Here is a 20,600-nt window from a genome sequence, read left to right on the forward strand (position 1 = left end):
TTCTTCTGCTGAAGAGATTAGTTTCTTAGGATTACGGGTTATTTTTCATCTTCCTTCAGTTTTTAGGTTTTTGGCATTGCTTTTCTTCTTTCATTTTAGCTCTAGGTCTAGTTTTTTTCTGGCTTCGGCGTTAGTTTTCCCTTGTTGCGGCTATAGAAATCGCGTAAGATTTCGGTTATTAGGGTTTATTAGGGTTATTAGGGTTTTTTTTAGGGTTATTAGGAAAGGTAGTTGTAAAATAATAGAAAATTAAATTTCACTAATCTTGAATGCTTACAGAGAGAATCCATTGGTGCTTTTATAGAGCACTTTCATAATAAACATAGAAATAAATCAAGACAAGTATGGAAAGAGATAACACTAGAATATTCTAATCTAACCTAATCAAATCTACTTTCCTAATCTCTCTTGCTTGCCTCTTCTAATCCACTTGGCTAATTTATCTAGTTGCTTCATTTAGCAAACTTACCCAATCTACCTCCAAGATGATATAACGGTGAGATCTTAACCCAATCCAACCGTTGGATCCCACATATTCTAGTAATAGTAGAGAAGGCTACGGGAGGAAGAAACGAGGATGAAAATGGAAATCTTCATTTTTTTTCCCGGCAATTGTGATTTAGATTGGGATTGCGACGATTGGGAACGTTAAGAGAGAAGGCTACGGGATACCTATAGCAATTGTTTTAAACCCTTTTAATCTGGTCCCTCAAAATGATCGGACTGTTCTTAAATGGGCGACGAATGTAATTGCTCTCCGTTGCGATGCATATGAATCGAACTCTTGGTTATGTGGCATAGACTTTTTAGAATAGGGAATAAGTAGTGGGGTTGTCATTACATATAGAGAGTGAGAGTACTCTTTCCATGAAATTTCAAACAAATTTTTAATTAGGTTCTTTTCTTTCCTCTCTCTTCATCTCTTCTCCATTCCTACGTTCTTTTCTATCTCTACTTTTTCGCTGCTTTTGTGATGAATGCAAGTTTTTGAATAGTATTTTTTTAATAGTTTTTTAATGCATTACTTTATTTCAAATTTGACTGTTATTTTTAGATGACTAGCAGGTTTAGGATCGCAGTGGAATGGTATTTGCGTGTAGGACATCATTTCAAGAATTGAAGAGTCAGATAGTCGTGGTTTGTCTAGTTTATCTAAGGCTTGGAAGTTATTTATTTTATTTCATATGGGATAATGTGACGAATTTGTTTAAGAACTTGATGACCTTTTATTATTTTAGATGTGGGTGTTATATGCGGCTAGCGTGTTTGTGGGTCAAACCATAGGCGTGCGGTACTGCGTCCTCATTTCGCATGCTTCCGGGTTGAGGCGCAACAATTTGTCACACTGTTTCCATCACTGAGTAATACATTGTGACTTAAACAACTAAGAATTCTGCAATTTGGCAAAACTATCACATGGATTCTACTAGAATATGGTTGGGTAAAAATAAATCCGCTGAATGTTCAATGCCAGTCCTGGAGCTTCGGGAATAAGCAATTTAGTTTTAGATAGCAATGAAAAATTTTACATTTGGATTCAGATTTTCATGGATTATGGTAATTGAAATATAGCTGGGCCAACACCTTTAAGATAGGCCTTTGACAGCACAAAAGAGTTGGATATGGAGATAGAAGTATGAAAGGTGAGTACCTGCTACCGATACAAATCCTCAATGAAGGGTTGTAAGAAAGAATTCATACCCCAAGGTTTTGTGATCTCCTTGTGCAAAAGACTAAAAACAATTCATACACATGAAGTAGCCAATCAAGCGATAACTATCCATTAAAGCATTGCTTGCCAAATTTCATTTGCCTTCAGTGGATTGATAAACCTCCCCAAGAACTTTATTCAATTCTTGATCGAGGAAGGCGGAAGAGTAAGTCAACACAAATTTTAGAACCAGTACGTATTTAATCTATTTTACGTATTTTCCAACTCAAGAATGCATTTTCAGAAAATGGGGAAAATCATATATTCTAGTCAGTAGCATCTAAGATCCATCAAACATATAATACTTATAAAAAGAGTAAGCTTTTTGGGGATACTGAAATTCAACATAAACCTCATCATCCTCAAGCCCATAACTCTATCTCAGTTCTTTTGGTCGGGTTCTCAAAAACAATTACGAAAGACACATTATTCATTGTTCTAAAGATCAAACAAGGCAACACATAAACAAATTCTGATAGTGATGCCAAAGAAGCACCCTCCTCATACCCATTTTATGCATCAGTATGACTAGAATGTAGGAGGCATGGCAGTGACTGGACGAGATTTAAGGTAAGAACCATTAGCCGAGAGCTCATATTCATAGCCTTGTAGACCTGGAGTTGTGATTCCCTACAAACAGTAATTTGCTATTTAGGGTTTTCAATGTAAAGTAATTGTTAAATAATTTCAAATAAGAGCTCCATGGAAACATTATTGTTTTAAGATTTCGTTTTTGTGCCTTTTTGTGTGTGTGTGTGCGCCTGCGCGCCTGTGAATGGGGGGAGAGAGAGAGAGAGAGAGAGGGAGAGAGAGAGAGAGAGAGAGAGAGAGAGAGAGAGAGAGAGAGAGAGAGAGAGAGAGAGAGAGAGAGAGAGAGAGAGTTACTTGTGGTAAAGAATAGTGGATTGAAGCAAGTCCACTACCATTGCCTGCATAATGTTCAGACCACTGAGATAGATTCACATTGGCATGTCCGAATTCCTGTGGGTGGACAATGTTCTCCTTCACCCCATTGCTTGTGTTGCATCCATTCACATGAAACCCATTTCCATGAAGAAATGTCGGGGAGGCAATTGAGTTTGGGGGTAAGTATTCAGCGAAGGATTGTGTTTGCTCCCTACAGTGCACAGATAGTTCTATATTTAGCTTTTAATTTTTAATTATACAAATCAATTTTTCTTGCTATCATTTCTATCATTGCAATAAGCACCTCAATGGAAGTAAGCCATTTGAATCTGGAAAATCCATGATATGACTTGAATCATTTGTGAGGATCCCATTACCATTTCCATTTCGCGACAGCAGATATGCCTGTTCACCAAACGGGAAAAAAATTGAGCTTCTTTTGGGTAGATACCAAATACAGTTTTGCAACAACAACAAAAAAACGTCAACGTATTTTCTAAGAGTTCTGATCTTAGTTGAATATTATATGGCTTAATTAGTATCATCTTAACAAAATCAGGTCTAAGCAGACTACCAATAAACAACTTTATAACTTTCAAGATAGAGAAAATTTGTGTAAGATTTGAAATGAAAACAATGCATATAGATCTTGCCTTGCGCCTACGAATACGAATCAAGGTTTCTTCCAAGACCTGTTCATGGTGCTGAGCCTCACGCAATGATGTTATCTTCATAGGATCTCCTTCGAAAATGCTAGAAATCAAGCAAAAGTAAGTTTAGTCCTTGATCTCTTATACAGGAAGGAAAGTTCGATTTTTTGGATAGATAAAAAGATGAGTCCTTGATCTCTTATACAGGAAAAGGACTTCACAAGTTAGGGTTTTGTTGCTAGATAAAAGGATGGTGATTGTTACTTCAGTTGTTTCTCCACTTCCTCCAATTGGCATTGACAATGATTAATTTCTTTTAGCAAATCCTGAAATCAAGGAATGATGAGTCTCAATTGAATCCCGACATGGACAAAAGAACATTTCCACACAAGAAGTTGATTTATTTTTGTGTAAATACCTCCATCTGGGAATTAACATTTCCTGGGCTGCTGTTACTACCGTCATAAAAGAATAAAAATAATAAGAAAAGGTGACCGAATAAATGCAAAAACTAGTTATAGAAGAATATAATCAAAGGACAAATGGAAGAAGCCCTTAGGACCTGTTCAACTGAGAAACTAGATCACTCTCACACTTCAACTTTAGCAGGATCCTTTGGAGATACTGTGAAAAAGAAAACCCTTTTATTATAATGCAAAAAAAACATCTCAACAGAAAGATTTGGATGAAGGGGTGTTTGTTTACCTCTTGATTGTTCAGCCTTTTAAATTTCATGACCCCAAACACGAGCAGAAAAGGGAAATGCAAATCGAAAACATGTCAAAAGGAAAAAGGAGAAATTAATTAATCTTCCTCATCAAGGAATAGAGATAAAATGATATATATATCTAAAATCAGAATATGATATTTTTACCTTCCTCTTTCATGCTCTGGGAGATTGACATAGCGAGTAAGAACATCTTCAATCCTGTGAAAAATAATAATAATAAAAATATTCATGCAATGTTTTGGTCATGCGGCCGATCACATCTCACCTCCTCTCTTTTTTACTGGTAAGAATTATATTAATACAATGAAGAAACACGGGGAGAACCCCTGGATCGAGATGATTAAAGGAAGACAAAAACAAATATGAAAATAAGATAACCAAAGTTAACACGCGTCGAAGAACACGCGTCAAAGGGGGAGGAAAATCAAATACTTCCAATTCTGCTCTTGAGGAACCTTCCCTAATTAAACCATCAGCCTCCCTATTTGCCGATCTTCTTGCATGATCAAAAGATATGGAGGTTCCCGCCACTTGTTCAAATATTTCATCAATCCAACGAGCAAACCGCCAAGGATCACATCTCACCTCTTAAATAGTAAGGAAGCAAAAACAGAAAAGAAGGAAAAAAAACGGAGGTAATGTATTTAGAAAATCAAAACTTTTCTTCCCAGAGAACTGGCTAAGTCTTCCAGAAGTAGAGAACATGATGAGAGCGACATCGGTATCACAAAGAATAGAAAGCTCGTAGGCTTTTTTGATAAGCCCATTCCTCCTTTTGGAGAAAGTGACCTGCCTATTTGTGGTGTTCTCGATTTTCTTAATTTCAAGCTTAACTCTCCCCATCTCTTAAAAGAAAGAAAATAAAAGCAACAACCAGAGATGGAAAAAAGAGATTTCACTAATCTTTCAAATATCTAATCCATATCACAAAAATTGAAAGCTGATATAGATGGAAAGAAGCTGAAGAAAAAAAAACAAATGAAAGAAGAAGAAGAAGAAGGGGTTTTAATAGTTTTGTCTTTATTAGGCGTTTGACAGAAGATGACGACAGAGGGAAAACAAAGGCTGTGTGAATAGGTTTGATTATTAGGTGAACTTTTTACTCTTCCAATGGCCTCACAACACGCCTCCTATTTTTTCTCTCATTACATGCAGAATTGCAGACTACTGTTTCTTTACATATCTTTCCCCGCCTTTGTTGGTCTTATACACTCATCTCATTAAATGTTGCCCTAGAAAAACCCCCGGATCGAGATGATTAAAGGAAGACAAAAACAAATAAGAAAATAAGATAACCAAAGTTAACATGCGTCGAAGAACACGCGTCAAAAGGGGAAGAAAATCATATACTTCCAATTCTGCTCTTGAGGAACCTTCCCTAATTAAACCATCGGCCTCCCTATTTGCAGATCTTCTTGCATGATGAAAAGATATGGAGGTTCCCTCCACTCGTTCAAATATTTCATCAATCCAATGAGCAAACCGCCAAGGATCACATCTCACCTCCTAAATAGTAAGGAAGCAAAAATAGAAAAGAAGGGAAAAAAAGGGAGGTATCGTATTTAGAAAATCAAACCTTTTCTTCCCAGAGAACTGGCTAAGTCTTCCAGAAGTAGAGAACGTGATGAGAGCGACATCGGTATCACAAAGAATAGAAAGCTCGTAGGCTTTTTTGATAAGCCCATTCCTCCTTTTGGAGAAAGTGACCTGCCTATTTGTGGTGTTCTCGATTTTCTTAATTTCAAGCTTAACTCTCCCCATCTCTTAAAAGAAAGAAAATAAAAGCAACAACCAGAGATGGAAAAAAGAGATTTCACTAATCTTTCAAATATCTAATCCATATCACAAAAATTGAAAGCTGATATAGATGGAAAGAAGCTGAAGCAAAAAACAGATGAAAGAAGAAGAAGAAGAAGGGGGTTTTAATAGTTTTGTCTTTATTAGGCGTTTGACAGAAGATGATGACAGAGGGAAAACAAAGGCTGTGTGAATAGGTTTGATTTTTAGGTGAACTTTTTACTCTTCCAATGGCCTCACAACACGCCTCCTATTTTTTCTCTCATTACATGCAGAATTGCAGACTACTGTTTCTTTACATATCTTTCCCCGCCTTGTTGGTCTTATACACTCATCTCATTAAATGTTGCCCTAGAAAATCTGTTCACCAAACTTTCATTGATTTCAAAATTATTAAATAAAAAAAATAAAGGTTCGTAGCTTCTAATTCATTTTTACTCAGTTGTTTTTTACATTTCTAAGCAAAAATGAAAAATGAAATCTGGTTTAGAAAGAAACAAGATGGTAGAAACACAAACGTTAAGAGATTGATCAAGATTAATAGTGTTAGATTTCTATCTGTGGAAAGAACTGTAAAACATTAAGATGACGGTCTCTCTCTCTCATGTACGACATTGAGGGACTTAACTTAACCAACCAGGTAAGCATACATTTACCCTGGCTTTTATATTTGGTAAGAAATCATTGAGCCTACCGTAAAACATGTCGCTTGGCACAAAAACCACGGCTCCGTTTGAATGCCGACGGCATCTTAGCGCATGTTCTTTAACCCTTCTTTTGAGCCCTTCTTTGTTTTTTCCAGTTTGCACAGTATGAAAAATTCGGAGAATGGTGTTCTTTGCCACCGGCCGTTCTATTTATTTCTCTAAATCACCGACTAAATGTAGCTAAAAATAGAGTTTGACGAGGAATACTGAGTCGCTCTGCACAATTCTGCTCCACCTGTTTCACCCGCTCTGACATAAATTTACATTTCTGCTCTGCCCATTTCACCCACTCTGACATAAAGTAACAATTCTGCTCCGTTCGTTTTGCCTGCTCTAACAAAAATTATTCAATGAACCCAAATTATTCAATGATAGAAATCATCAATTTATTGTCCCCCGACGTAAGTAGGTTATTCCTCGAAACTCATCTCCATGGGACAATCACAATGTACTAATTTATAAAGGTTTCTATAACCTGGCCTGCTACAAATAGGTTGGTAATCATCCTGTAGAGATAATTTTTTTTCGGGGCATGACCTATTAAAGTTGGGCCTGAAGAATAAATGTTTTGAGTCATTGAATCATGTGGGCCTTGTTAGACTATATGCCCTTAAAGCCAGTCATGATGTAGTGCATAAGGTTGATTGATGAACTTCATGACAATTATTGGGAACATAAAAGGAATATGTTACGTGTTTTATTACATTGACACATATTTGTCCTTAGGTAGCATCGTAGGAATATCATGCTCATAGATTCACAGATCCCAATGGGATGGAAGATATGACATTCTAGTTCTCTACAGACCTAAAAGATTCCTGGTTGGAGTTGAGACTGAACATTTCTTCCTGTACATAGCCAGCATCAGACCTTGCCTTCATCACTCATTGGGGTGGCTTATCTCGGTCACTAGGTAGTGGACCCTAACTACGTAGGATGGGTGCAATGAATTATTCACGCACTGAACGTGATGATATTCTAGAATACCGCGTGGATAGAAAACAAGGATAAGGATATTCTACCCAGATAGGTCCCTACATATGCCCTTATACCTGAGGGGTCATATTGGTCTGTAGGCCCGATTGAATGCAAACCAAATGCCATTGGGTTGCATGCCCAAACCCCAAAAAATCATAGTTGTGAGGCATTCAATCGGTGAGCTAGGTGGGACAACCAATTTTCCTAAAGTGGAAGCGCATTTGAAATATTAGTGATCAAAGGGAAATGTCTCATAGGAAGATTATAAAATCACAACTAATAACCTGATCACAATTAATAACATGGAGCAGAGTTCATGTGAAAACAGAACTGTTATTTCTTGAAGCACATGCTTAAGCTCTTCAACATGGTGATCCAGGCCATCAAAAACCTCAACGTTACATCTTGTCGTAGTGAGACGCAGACTGACACAATAAAATATAGGTTCAACTATGTATCACTATTTCAGTGATGATCATCATTTGTTATGCTTCTTCGAATGATACTTTATCTCAAAAAAGATATTTCTGGTGAGCCTGCCATGTATTTTATCTGGCAAATGCCACACTAAGGGCATGTTCGGCTACCATGAATTTTTATTTTTCACAGTAAACTATTATCTCCAAGTGGTGAGAAAGGGGTAGGGCAGGTGAAGTGGCTAAAAATCAGGAAACAAAAATGAGGAAACTAGTGTCTCCATGTGTTAGACCGTGTCACACCACTTGTTCTTTTGATAAGAAGTCTTTCTTCCACCCACAGGTACTGACGACATTCCCACTTGAAGCTATATATTTTCTCAGAAAAAACAGAAGAACGAGTCATCCATGCTACATGTTTCAACGCAGAACAATGCAGTCCATTTATTTGGGGTGAAGTAGACTGAAGCGGGCGTAGTCTTCGTTGTTGTTTGCTGCATGCTTTACTGAAAAACTTTTAAGCCTTTCTGTTCAATTGAAGGTAAGCTTGGTAGTCACATTTGGTTGAGTTCAAAGGAAAATCTTTTAGCGAGCAGTGACAGCCTATTGTAAGACAAGGGATGAATTCAAGAAATCATATTGCAAACAGTTGTTTCTACAACCTGTGGAAGGTCAGATAAGGTTAGATTTTGAACTCCAAGGTTTGCATCGAAGGCGGGAATGACCCAATTCCGTGCCAAATCTGTACCTTCACTTACGTAAGTATGTTTTCCAAGAAGGGAAGTGGATTGGCCATGAAGAGGATGACTTTGAGCATGATCTTACACGTAGATCAGTCCCTAGACACTCTTCATGCACATGCGATGATAGATGGTTGGATATCCCTGAGTTTCATTGGAGAATGTGAGCCAAAGAGATCGTTGATTTGATGAGCACAATTTAATGGGTGCTCCAACATCAAGAAGGTCATTCTACAAAGACAGTACCTTTAGCTGCGTCTAGATTTCGAGGCAAGTCCCGTAATTGGTGGAGTACTTTGACACATCAGCGATGATGGATCGGCGAGCCTTTAATTCAGGCATGGGAGGAAATGAAAAAGGTACTTGCGCGGGAATTGATCCCACTTTACTACCATCGTCTGTCAGTGTAGCTTGTCCACCTCCACCTATTACTACTACTACTATTGTTGACGACGACAGGCAACCAGAGTGTCAGGATACAGTGGAGGAGGTTGTTCTTTTAGAGCCAGACACGGATGGAGGAGAGCTTGGCACTAGGGAGATTGATGATGCTAGTGATGGGTCAGATGTTCTTAGTAATGAGGCTGACATTGAAGAACAACCAGTGGGAGAGATTTTAGAGATCTATGATGCAGTTGATTCCGTGCAATTGAGTTGCGACCGTTGCACTTGAGTCTACTCCTCTTATAGTCGCAGGGGTTACTAGCCGATATGCCTCATGTTGAGACGATCCTGCCCATAGTCATTGTAGACGAGACCATTGATGCCTATGGCATTCCACTACGTCCCCACCATTGTCAGTCGATCTTTGGTTTGAAGGATTTGGAGGGAAAACTTATTCAAAAGAGGATTTTCTTATGTAATTTTAGACGAAGGGAGAAATTGAGTTCGTAAATCAAAGTCCTCCATGGAATTTCATCATCTTCTACCTTGAAATTCAAGATCTCTTCAATCTTTACCAAAATTCAGCATCCCCTTGTTGAATTTCAAGTTTTTTCACAAAGAAACTGTCAAGGAGATCTTACAAATTCAAGATTTTGCCATATAAGTTTCAAAGTTGCTGGAAATTCCAAACTTTCGGCCCATTTCTCTGTTACTAGAGGGTATGTACGGTTTGTGAGAGAGAAAGTTGTGAGGGTGTATATGATCTAGACCTGGCAAACGGGTGGGTCGGGCCGGGTCACCCCGGGGTGATGCGGGTGCGGGTCAGACGGGTCGGGTCAGGAGATGACCCTCATTTTTGCGGGTCAGAATTTAGGTGACCCGCGCGGCCCGCGGGTGGGCCGGGTCAACCCGCCGGTCACCCGCAAATTCAAACAGTTGTTTATTTTTTAAAATGTTATCACTGGATTTTGATGAGGGGGGTATGGCCGGCACCGTGGGATGATCCAAACCGTCCATTAGATGGCCCACAGCCTAAATAGGTTGTGCCCCAAAAATCATTTCAATAGGTTGATCCTAACCCTCTGATCTACAGAGGGTGTAGAGGGTTAGGATCAAGAGAGAGAGAGAGAGAGAGAGAGAGAGTTGTTGGGGCTTCAGAAGTGGTTAAAAGTGTAAACAGGGTGTGAATTTGTCTTAGTAGGGGGAGAATTTATCCCCCCCCCCCCCCCCCCCCCCCGTTGGCTTTTTGTGAATTTAGTGATAGCGTGTAATTGGGTGGGTCCCATTAAAAGGGTTGGCTATTGCTCACTTCATATACGTGTAAGGAAAGTTTTTGGCAGAAGCATGTTTTTTTTATATTGGCTCTAGTTCTTCATTGTACACTTTTTAAACCACCTGTCAAAGGCTATATGAAAGGAATAGTAAGTTTTTTTTTTTTCAAACTCTTATATGCCTTCATCTTTTATACCTTTTTTATAAGCATTTTCAAGCATTTTTAATCGTCCCGTGTGAGGCTGACTTGTGAAATGATTTTATTTCGTCAGGTTCTTTTTAGGAAGCAACACTAACACCATCAAATTAATTCTGATGATAGATCCTTAGTTAACTTCAGGCCATCCAACATGAAGGTTAGTGGGTGGGTGGTATGTTTATGGGGGAGAATAAAACCATTTTGTACTCCTTCTCAAGACATATATGATGTTTGATTCAAATGAGATGGAAATCAGGCCTTTCCTTATCTTGAGAATTTATATGGTGGCCGACCGTCAAACAACAAGGGCAGAGGGAGAAAAAACTCTCTCCTTGATTTTTGATTCAGGTCAAATCCCCTTTTTTGACTTTCCCCTTGATAAAAAATCAAGATGGTTGATATTTTCTCTCTCTGCCCTTTGTATGTGAAGGGCGGCCACCATATAATTTCTCCCTTATCAAAACAAGGATATTCAAAAGAACATTTAATGCAACCTTCATCATTGACGAGTATTTGTCCAATGCAATTTCTTCAGCTAATGGAAGGAGTACGAGAAACTCGAATTTTGCATTTTTATCGATAAAATTGTGAAAAATTGTTGAGGATTAGTTGTATCTTTCAACAACTTTGTACTCCTCAAGCCCTATTTGAAGATTTGATTCAAAGGATGTGAAAATTAGGGCCGTCCTAACCGAAATGAGATGTTCAAAAGAAATATTAACGGACCTCTTATCATTGACGGGTAGTTGTCCAATGCAATTTCTGAGGCTAATGAAAGGACTACAAGACAATGGAAATTTGCATTTTTTATTAAAACAAAAACATGGATAATTGTGGAGGATTAGTTGTATCTTTCTCCTGTATCCCCTACGCGGTTTGCAATCTACATTTGGTGTGTATCGATAAACAATGTATGAGGGGTAACCTATACCGCTCATTGTAAATTTTTCTTTAAATATCAATTATCTTCTTCTCTTGATTATTCAAGGGTGACTTACATTATCTACGTAATGTAACTCTTAATTGATGAACGTTGGCATATTGAAGTTCTTTGTTTTTGTTTCTAGTAATTTGTTTAGGGAAATGTTATCAGCACTACAATGTTTTGATATTTCTGCGGAAGCATCTAAAAGACAAGAAGCTTCTGCGAAAATATCAAAACATTGCAATGCTGATATTATTTCCCTTTGTTTGTTAGTCCAACTATGAGGATAATATCGTCGGGATCAATCTTAACAATCGACCTTTGGGTCATGCATAAGGACATGTATGTGAAATTGTGACAGTTGATCTTGTAGAATATCATGAGGCAACCGATATGTTTCTGGTTCCGTGATGAAAGGACATCCTACTCATAAGGTCCTATGTATTTTGGATTGTGACATCCTATTGTTAGCCCCAAACCGATTAGTGGACTAAAAACTAAACGGTTTGAGAGTCCAAATGAACAGTTTGGGGCTCACAATTGGTTGCCACTATCCAAAACGAACAGGTCCCAAGTCCCAAGTTTATACTGCAAAAATATTATTGAGTCGAATAATCAATTTTAGACTCACAATCGATTCTCAAAATTCAAAACGAACGGGGCCTCGGGTTTTTATGGCAGAACCCTAAACGAGGCTTAATGCATCAACTGCCAGGATCATCCCATCAAGGTCGGGCCCATGATAATGGGCCATACTTATTGCGAATGAACTACATCCAAGGACTAAGTAATCAAAGCCCATAACATATTCTTTTTGGGTCTGAGGAGCTGACCCAATAAAAAAAGAAGGCCCGAGTCCGGTAATCAGAAACCTACTTTCGTCATTAGCATCAGCTAGGTCAAGAACCCAAACAGTCGGCACCAACAAACAATCACATCCACTCATCTCATAAACCAACGGTTCCAAAAGTGATTCTTTAACTAATCAGCGATAGCCGCACGATAAATATCAAATGATGGAAACAGGTTCTTCGATTCTATAAGTAGAGCCATTCCATTCCTCTCCGAACTCGTCAAAATTTAGGGTCTGCTTTGCAATCCTTCGATTTTAGGATTTTAGGGTTAGGGTTTGTTCATTCTTCTGCTGAAGAGATTAGTTTCTTAGGATTACGGGTTATTTTTCATCTTCCTTCGGTTTTTAGGTTTTTGGCATTGCTTTTCTTCTTTCATTTTAGCTCTAGGTCTAGTTTTTTTCTGGCTTCGGCGTTAGTTTTCCCTTGTTGCGGCTATAGAAATCGAGTAAGATTTCGGTTATTAGGGTTTATTAGGGTTATTAGGGTTTTTTTTAGGGTTATTAGGAAAGGTAGTTGTAAAATAATAGAAAATTAAATTTCACTAATCTTGAATGCTTACAGAGAGAATCCATTGGTGCTTTTACAGAGCACTTTCATAATAAACATAGAAATAAATCAAGACAAGTATGGAAAGAGATAACACTAGAATATTCTAATCTAACCTAATCAAATCTACTTTCCTAATCTCTCTTGCTTGCCTCTTCTAATCCACTTGGCTAATTTATCTAGTTGCTTCATTTAGCAAACTTACCCAATCTACCTCCAAGATGATATGACGGTGAGATCTTAACCCAATCCAACCGTTGGATCCCACATATTCTAGTAATAGTAGAGAAGGCTACGGGAGGAAGAAACGAGGATGAAAATGGAAATCTTCATTTTTTTTCCCGGCAATTGTGATTTAGATTGGGATTGCGACGATTGGGAACGTTGAGAGAGAAGGCTACGGGATACCTATAGCAATTGTTTTAAACCCTTTTAATCTGGTCCCTCAAAATGATCGGACTGTTCTTAAATGGGCGACGAATGTAATTCCTCTCCGTTGCGATGCATATGAATCGAACTCTTGGTTATGTGGCATAGACTTTTTAGAATAGGGAATAAGTAGTGGGGTTGTCATTACATATAGAGAGTGAGAGTACTCTTTCCATGAAATTTCAAACAAATTTTTAATTAGGTTCTTTTCTTTCCTCTCTCTTCATCTCTTCTCCATTCCTACGTTCTTCTCTATCTCTACTTTTTCGCTGCTTTTGTGATGAATGCAAGTTTTTGTATAGTATTTTTTTAATAGTTTTTTAATGCATTACTTTATTTCAAATTTGACTGTTATTTTTAGATGACTAGCAGGTTTAGGATCGCAGTGGAATGGTATTGCGTGTAGGACATCATTTCAAGAATTGAAGAGGCAGATAGTCGTGGTTTGTCTAGTTTATCTAAGGCTTGGAAGTTATTTATTTTATTTCATATGGGATAATGTGAAGAATTTGTTTAAGAACTTGATGACCTTTTATTATTTTAGATGTGGGTGTTATATGCGGCCTAGCGTGTTTGTGGGTCAAACCATAGGCTTGCGGTACTGCGTCCTCATTTCACATGCTTCCGGGTTGAGGCGCAACAATTTGTCACACTGTTTCCATCACTGAGTAATACATTGTGACTTAAACAACTAAGAATTCTGCAATTTGGCAAAACTATCACATGGATTCTACTAGAATATGGTTGGGTAAAAATAAATCCGCTAAATGTTCAATGCCAGTCCTGGAGCTTCGGGAATAAGCAATTTGGTTTTAGATAGCAATGAAAAATTTTACATTTGGATTCAGATTTTCATGGATTATGGTAATTGAAATATAGCTGGGCCAACACCTTTAAGAGAGGCCTTTGACAGCACAAAAGAGTTGGATATGGAGATAGAAGTATGAAAGGTGAGTACCTGCTACCGATAGAAATCCTCAATGAAGGGTAGTAAGAAAGAATTCATACCTCAAGGTTTTGTGATCTCCTTGTGCAAAAGACTAAAAACAATTCATACACACGAAGTAGCCAATCAAGCGATAACTATCCATTAAAGCATTGCTTGCAAAATTTCATTTGCCTTCAGTGGATTGATAAACCTCCCCAAGAACTTTATTCAATTCTTGATCGAGGAAGGCGGAAGAGTAAGTCAACACAAATTTTTAAACCAGTACGTATTTAATCTATTTTATGTATTTTCCAACTCAAGAATGCATTTTCAGAAAATGGGGAAAATCATATATTCTAGTCAGTAGCATCTAAGATCCATCAAACATATAATACTTATAAAAAGAGTAAGCTTTTTGGGGATACTGAAATTCAACATAAACCTCATCATCCTCAAGCCCATAACTCTATCTCAGTTCTTTTGGTTGGGTTCTCAAAAACAATTACGAAAGACACATTATTCATTGTTCTAAAGATCAAACAAGGCAACACATAAACAAATTCTGATAGTGATGCCAAAGAAGCACCCTCCTCATACCCATTTTATGCATCAGTATGACTAGAATGTAGGAGGCATGGCAGTGACCGGACGAGATTTAAGGTAAGAACCATTAGGCGAGAGCTCATATTCATAGCCTTGTAGACCTGGAGTTGTGATTCCCTACAAACAGTAATTTGCTATTTAGGGTTTTCAAAGTAAAGTAATTGTTAAATAATTTCAAATAAGAGCTCCATGGAAACATTATTGTTTTAAGATTTCGTTTTTGTGCCTTTTTGTGTGTGTGTGTGCGCCTGCGCGCCTGCGAATGGGGAGAGAGAGAGAGAGAGAGAGAGAGAGAGAGAGAGAGAGAGAGAGAGAGAGAGAGAGAGAGAGTTACTTGTGGTAAAGAATAGTGGATTGAAGCAAGTCCACTACCATTGCCTGCATAATGTTCAGACCACTGAGATAGGTTCACATTGGCATGTCCGAATTCCTGTGGGTGGACAATGTTCTCCTTCACCCCATTGCTTGTGTTGCATCCATTCACATGAAACCCATTTCCATGAAGAAATGTCGGGGAGGCAATTGAGTTTGGGGGTAAGTATTCAGCGAAGGATTGTGTTTGCTCCCTACAGTGCACAGATAGTTCTATATTTAGCTTTTAATTTTTAATTATACAAATCAATTTTTCTTGCTATCATTGCTATCATTGCAATAAGCACCTCAATGGAAGTAAGCCATTTGAATCTGGAAAATCCATGATATGACTTGAATCATTTGTGAGGATCCCATTACCATTTCCATTTCGCGACAGCAGATATGCCTGTTCACCAAACGGGAAAAAAATTGAGCTTCTTTTGGGTAGATACCAAATACAGTTTTGCAACAACAACAAAAAAACGTCAACCTATTTTCTAAGAGTTGTGATCTTAGTTGAATATTATATGGCTTAATTAGTATCATCTTAACAATATCAGGTCTAAGCAGACTACCATTAAACAACTTTATAACTTTCAAGATAGAGAAAATTTGTGTAAGATTTGAAATGAAAACAATGCATATAGATCTTGCCTTGCGCCTACGAATACGAATCAAGGTTTCTTCCAAGACCTGTTCATGGTGCTGAGCCTCACGCAATGATGTTATCTTCATAGGATCTCCTTCGAAAATGCTAGAAATCAAGCAAAAGTAAGTTTAGTCCTTGATCTCTTATACAGGAAGGAAAGTTCGATATTTTGGATAGATAAAAAGATGAGTCCTTGATCTCTTATACAGGAAAAGGACTTCACAAGTTAGGGTTTTGTTGCTAGATAAAAGGATGGTGATTGTTACTTCAGTTGTTTCTCCACTTCCTCCAATTGGCATTGACAACGATTAATTTCTTTTAGCAAATCCTGAAATCAAGGAATGATGAGTCTCAATTGAATCCCGACATGGACAAAAGAACATTTCCACACAAGAAGTTGATTTATTTTTGTGTAAATACCTCCATCTGGGAATTAACATTTCCTGGGCTGCTGTTACTACCGTCATAAAAGAATAAAAATAATAAGAAAAGGTGACCGAATAAATGCAAAAACTAGTTATAGAAGAATATAATCAAAGGACAAATGGAAGAAGCCCTTAGGACCTGTTCAACTGAGAAACTAGATCACTCTCACACTTCAACTTTAGCAGGATCCTTTGGAGATACTGTGAAAAAGAAAACCCTTTTATTATAATGCAAAAAAAACATCTCAACAGAAAGATTTGGATGAAGGGGTGTTTGTTTACCTCTTGATTGTTCAGCCTTTTAAATTTCATGACCCCAAACACGCGCAGAAAAGGGAAATGCAAATCGAAAACATGTCAAAAGGAAAAAGGAGAAATTAATTAATCTTCCTCATCAAGGAATAGAGATAAAATGATATATATATCTAAAATCAAAATATGATATTTTTACCTTCCTCTTTCATGCTCTGGGAGATTGACATAGCGAGTAAGAACATCTTCAATCCTGTGAAAAATAATAATAATAAAAATATTCATGCAATGTTTTGGTCATGCGGCCGATCACATCTCACCTCCTCTCTTTTTTACTGGTAAGAATTATATTAATACAATGAAGAAACACGGGGAGAACCCCTGGATCGAGATGATTAAAGGAAGACAAAAACAAATAAGAAAATAAGATAACCAAAGTTAACACGCGTCGAAGAACACGCGTCAAAGGGGGAGGAAAATCAAATACTTCCAATTCTGCTCTTGAGGAACCTTCCCTAATTAAACCATCAGCCTCCCTATTTGCCGATCTTCTTGCATGATCAAAAGATATGGAGGTTCCCGCCACTTGTTCAAATATTTCATCAATCCAACGAGCAAACCGCCAAGGATCACATCTCACCTCCTAAATAGTAAGGAAGCAAAAACAGAAAAGAAGGGAAAAAAACGGAGGTAATGTATTTAGAAAATCAAAACTTTTCTTCCCAGAGAACTGGCTAAGTCTTCCAGAAGTAGAGAACATGATGAGAGCGACATCGGTATCACAAAGAATAGAAAGCTCGTAGGCTTTTTTGATAAGCCCATTCCTCCTTTTGGAGAAAGTGACCTGCCTATTTGTGGTGTTCTCGATTTTCTTAATTTCAAGCTTAACTCTCCCCATCTCTTAAAAGAAAGAAAATAAAAGCAACAACCAGAGATGGAAAAAAGAGATTTCACTAATCTTTCAAATATCTAATCCATATCACAAAAATTGAAAGCTGATATAGATGGAAAGAAGCTGAAGAAAAAAAACAAATGAAAGAAGAAGAAGAAGAAGGGGTTTTAATAGTTTTGTCTTTATTAGGCGTTTGACAGAAGATGACGACAGAGGGAAAACAAAGGCTGTGTGAATAGGTTTGATTATTAGGTGAACTTTTTACTCTTCCAATGGCCTCACAACACGCCTCCTATTTTTTCTCTCATTACATGCAGAATTGCAGACTACTGTTTCTTTACATATCTTTCCCCGCCTTTGTTGGTCTTATACACTCATCTCATTAAATGTTGCCCTAGAAAAACCCCCGGATCGAGATGATTAAAGGAAGACAAAAACAAATAAGAAAATAAGATAACCAAAGTTAACATGCGTCGAAGAACACGCGTCAAAAGGGGAAGAAAATCATATACTTCCAATTCTGCTCTTGAGGAACCTTCCCTAATTAAACCGTCGGCCTCCCTATTTGCAGATCTTCTTGCATGATGAAAAGATATGGAGGTTCCCTCCACTCGTTCAAATATTTCATCAATCCAATGAGCAAACCGCCAAGGATCACATCTCACCTCCTAAATAGTAAGGAAGCAAAAATAGAAAAGAAGGGAAAAAAAGGGAGGTATCGTATTTAGAAAATCAAACCTTTTCTTCCCAGAGAACTGGCTAAGTCTTCCAGAAGTAGAGAACGTGATGAGAGCGACATCGGTATCACAAAGAATAGAAAGCTCGTAGGCTTTTTTGATAAGCCCATTCCTCCTTTTGGAGAAAGTGACCTGCCTATTTGTGGTGTTCTCGATTTTCTTAATTTCAAGCTTAACTCTCCCCATCTCTTAAAAGAAAGAAAATAAAAGCAACAACCAGAGATGGAAAAAAGAGATTTCACTAATCTTTCAAATATCTAATCCATATCACAAAAATTGAAAGCTGATATAGATGGAAAGAAGCTGAAGCAAAAAACAGATGAAAGAAGAAGAAGAAGAAGGGGGTTTTAATAGTTTTGTCTTTATTAGGCGTTTGACAGAAGATGATGACAGAGGGAAAACAAAGGCTGTGTGAATAGGTTTGATTTTTAGGTGAACTTTTTACTCTTCCAATGGCCTCACAACACGCCTCCTATTTTTTCTCTCATTACATGCAGAATTGCAGACTACTGTTTCTTTACATATCTTTCCCCGCCTTGTTGGTCTTATACACTCATCTCATTAAATGTTGCCCTAGAAAATCTGTTCACCAAACTTTCATTGATTTCAAAATTATTAAATAAAAAAAAAAAGGTTCGTAGCTTCTAATTCATTTTTACTCAGTTGTTTTTTACATTTCTAAGCAAAAATGAAAAATGAAATCTGGTTTAGAAAGAAACAAGATGGTAGAAACACAAACGTTAAGAGATTGATCAAGATTAATAGTGTTAGATTTCTATCTATGGAAAGAACTGTAAAACATTAAGATGACGGTCTCTCTCTCTCATGTACGACATTGAGGGACTTAACTTAACCAACCAGGTAAGCATACATTTACCCTGGCTTTTATATTTGGTAAGAAATCATTGAGCCTACCGTAAAACATGTCGCTTGGCACAAAAACCACGGCTCCGTTTGAATGCCGACGGCATCTTAGCGCATGTTCTTTAACCCTTCTTTTGAGCCCTTCTTTGTTTTTTCCAGTTTGCACAGTATGAAAAATTCGGAGAATGGTGTTCTTTGCCACCGGCCGTTCTATTTATTTCTCTAAATCACCGACTAAATGTAGCTAAAAATAGAGTTTGACGAGGAATACTGAGTCGCTCTGCACAATTCTGCTCCACCTGTTTCACCCGCTCTGACATAAATTTACATTTCTGCTCTGCCCATTTCACCCACTCTGACATAAAGTAACAATTCTGCTCCGTTCGTTTTGCCTGCTCTAACAAAAATTATTCAATGAACCCAAATTATTCAATGATAGAAATCATCAATTTATTGTCCCCCGACGTAAGTAGGTTATTCCTCGAAACTCATCTCCATGGGACAATCACAATGTACTAATTTATAAAGGTTTCTATAACCTGGCCTGCTACAAATAGGTTGGTAATCATCCTGTAGAGATAATTTTTTTTCGGGGCATGACCTATTAAAGTTGGGCCTGAAGAATAAATGTTTTGAGTCATTGAATCATGTGGGCCTTGTTAGACTATATGCCCTTCAAGCCAGTCATGATGTAGTGCATAAGGTTGATTGATGAACTTCATGACAATTATTGGGAACATAAAAGAAATATGTTACGTGTTTTATTACATTGACACATATTTGTCCTTAGGTAGCATCGTAGGAATATCATGCTCATAGATTCACAGATCCCAATGGGATGGAAGATATGACATTCTAGTTCTCTACAGACCTAAAAGATTCCTGGTTGGAGTTGAGACTGAACATTTCTTCCTGTACATAGCCAGCATCAGACCTTGCCTTCATCACTCATTGGGGTGGCTTATCTCGGTCACTAGGTAGTGGACCCTAACTACGTAGGATGGGTGCAATGAATTATTCACGCACTGAACGTGATGATATCCTAGAAGAGCACGTGGATAGAAAACAAGGATAAGGATATTCTACCCAGATAGGTCCCTACATATGCCCTTATACCTGAGGGGTCATATTGGTCTGTAGGCCCGATTGAATGCAAACCAAATGCCATTGGGTTGCATGCCCAAACCCCAAAAAATCATAGTTGTGAGGCATTCAATCGGTGAGCTAGGTGGGACAACCAATTTTCCTAAAGTGGAAGCGCATTTGAAATATTAGTGATCAAAGGGAAATGTCTCATAGGAAGATTATAAAATCACAACTAATAACCTGATCACAATTAATAACATGGAGCAGAGTTCATGTGAAAACAGAACTGTTATTTCTTGAAGCACATGCTTAAGCTCTTCAACATGGTGATCCAGGCCATCAAAAACCTCAACGTTACATCTTGTCGTAGTGAGACGCAGACTGACACAATAAAATATAGGTTCAACTATGTATCACTATTTCAGTGATGATCATCATTTGTTATGCTTCTTCGAATGATACTTTATCTCAAAAAAGATATATCTGGTGAGCCTGCCATGTATTTTATCTGGCAAATGCCACACTAAGGGCATGTTCGGCTACCATGAATTTTTATTTTTCACAGT

General features: G+C 37.8%; 2 protein-coding genes across 8 annotated transcripts; both read right to left on the reverse strand.

Moving 5' to 3' along the window:
• Positions 1-1,997: 1,997 nt before the first annotated feature.
• Positions 1,998-6,649, reverse strand: LOC143851088 (agamous-like MADS-box protein AGL66). Of its 4 annotated transcripts, none has more exons than XM_077360411.1 (10): positions 6,489-6,649; positions 4,142-4,195; positions 3,973-3,988; positions 3,830-3,891; positions 3,686-3,722; positions 3,532-3,593; positions 3,271-3,370; positions 2,922-3,022; positions 2,597-2,828; positions 1,998-2,341 (listed from the first exon to the last, which is right to left on the reverse strand). In XM_077360411.1, exons 1-10 carry the CDS (start codon positions 6,542-6,544, stop codon positions 2,240-2,242), a joined length of 822 nt encoding a protein of 273 aa, XP_077216526.1. In that variant the 5' UTR covers positions 6,545-6,649; the 3' UTR covers positions 1,998-2,239. The 4 variants fall into 4 exon arrangements, with proteins under 4 accessions (XP_077216526.1, XP_077216525.1, XP_077216524.1 ...); XM_077360410.1 differs by lacking the exon at positions 6,489-6,649 and adding an exon at positions 5,574-5,878 and having other exon boundaries at positions 3,686-3,713; XM_077360409.1 differs by lacking the exon at positions 6,489-6,649 and adding an exon at positions 5,574-5,877 and having other exon boundaries at positions 3,686-3,716.
• Positions 6,650-14,548: 7,899 nt separating this feature from the next.
• On the reverse strand, positions 14,549-19,161 carry LOC143851254 (agamous-like MADS-box protein AGL104). 4 transcript variants are annotated; one of them, XM_077360611.1, is made up of 10 exons: positions 19,000-19,161; positions 16,655-16,708; positions 16,486-16,501; positions 16,343-16,404; positions 16,199-16,235; positions 16,045-16,106; positions 15,784-15,883; positions 15,435-15,535; positions 15,110-15,341; positions 14,549-14,892 (listed from the first exon to the last, which is right to left on the reverse strand). In XM_077360611.1, the coding sequence occupies exons 1-10, from the start codon at positions 19,053-19,055 to the stop codon at positions 14,791-14,793; spliced, it is 822 nt and encodes a 273-aa protein (XP_077216726.1). In that variant the 5' UTR covers positions 19,056-19,161; the 3' UTR covers positions 14,549-14,790. The 4 variants fall into 4 exon arrangements, with proteins under 4 accessions (XP_077216726.1, XP_077216725.1, XP_077216723.1 ...); XM_077360610.1 differs by lacking the exon at positions 19,000-19,161 and adding an exon at positions 18,086-18,387 and having other exon boundaries at positions 16,199-16,226; XM_077360608.1 differs by lacking the exon at positions 19,000-19,161 and adding an exon at positions 18,086-18,386 and having other exon boundaries at positions 16,199-16,229.
• Between the last annotated feature and the right edge of the window lie 1,439 nt (positions 19,162-20,600).

Source organism: Tasmannia lanceolata, unplaced genomic scaffold, assembly GCF_043159265.1.
Source record: "Tasmannia lanceolata isolate RefF3 unplaced genomic scaffold, GAP_Taslan_0.1 ptg000018l, whole genome shotgun sequence".
In the NCBI taxonomy this organism is placed as follows: Eukaryota; Viridiplantae; Streptophyta; class Magnoliopsida; order Canellales; family Winteraceae; genus Tasmannia; species Tasmannia lanceolata.

Coding starts and splice junctions, on each gene's coding strand:
- LOC143851088 (XM_077360408.1), bottom strand. CDS start 5,758: ATGGGGAGAGTTAAGCTTGAAATTAAGAAAATCGAGAACACCACAAAT. Junction 3,371..3,531: donor GAAGTGGAGAAACAACTGAA/GTAACAATCACC, acceptor CTTGATTTCTAG/CATTTTCGAAGGAGATCCTA. Junction 2,829..2,921: donor AATGGCTTACTTCCATTGAG/GTGCTTATTGCA, acceptor TGTGCACTGTAG/GGAGCAAACACAATCCTTCG.
- LOC143851254 (XM_077360607.1), bottom strand. CDS start 18,270: ATGGGGAGAGTTAAGCTTGAAATTAAGAAAATCGAGAACACCACAAAT. Junction 16,107..16,198: donor ATGTTAATTCCCAGATGGAG/GTATTTACACAA, acceptor CCTTGATTTCAG/GATTTGCTAAAAGAAATTAA. Junction 15,536..15,783: donor TTCGTATTCGTAGGCGCAAG/GCAAGATCTATA, acceptor TTTGGTGAACAG/GCATATCTGCTGTCGCGAAA.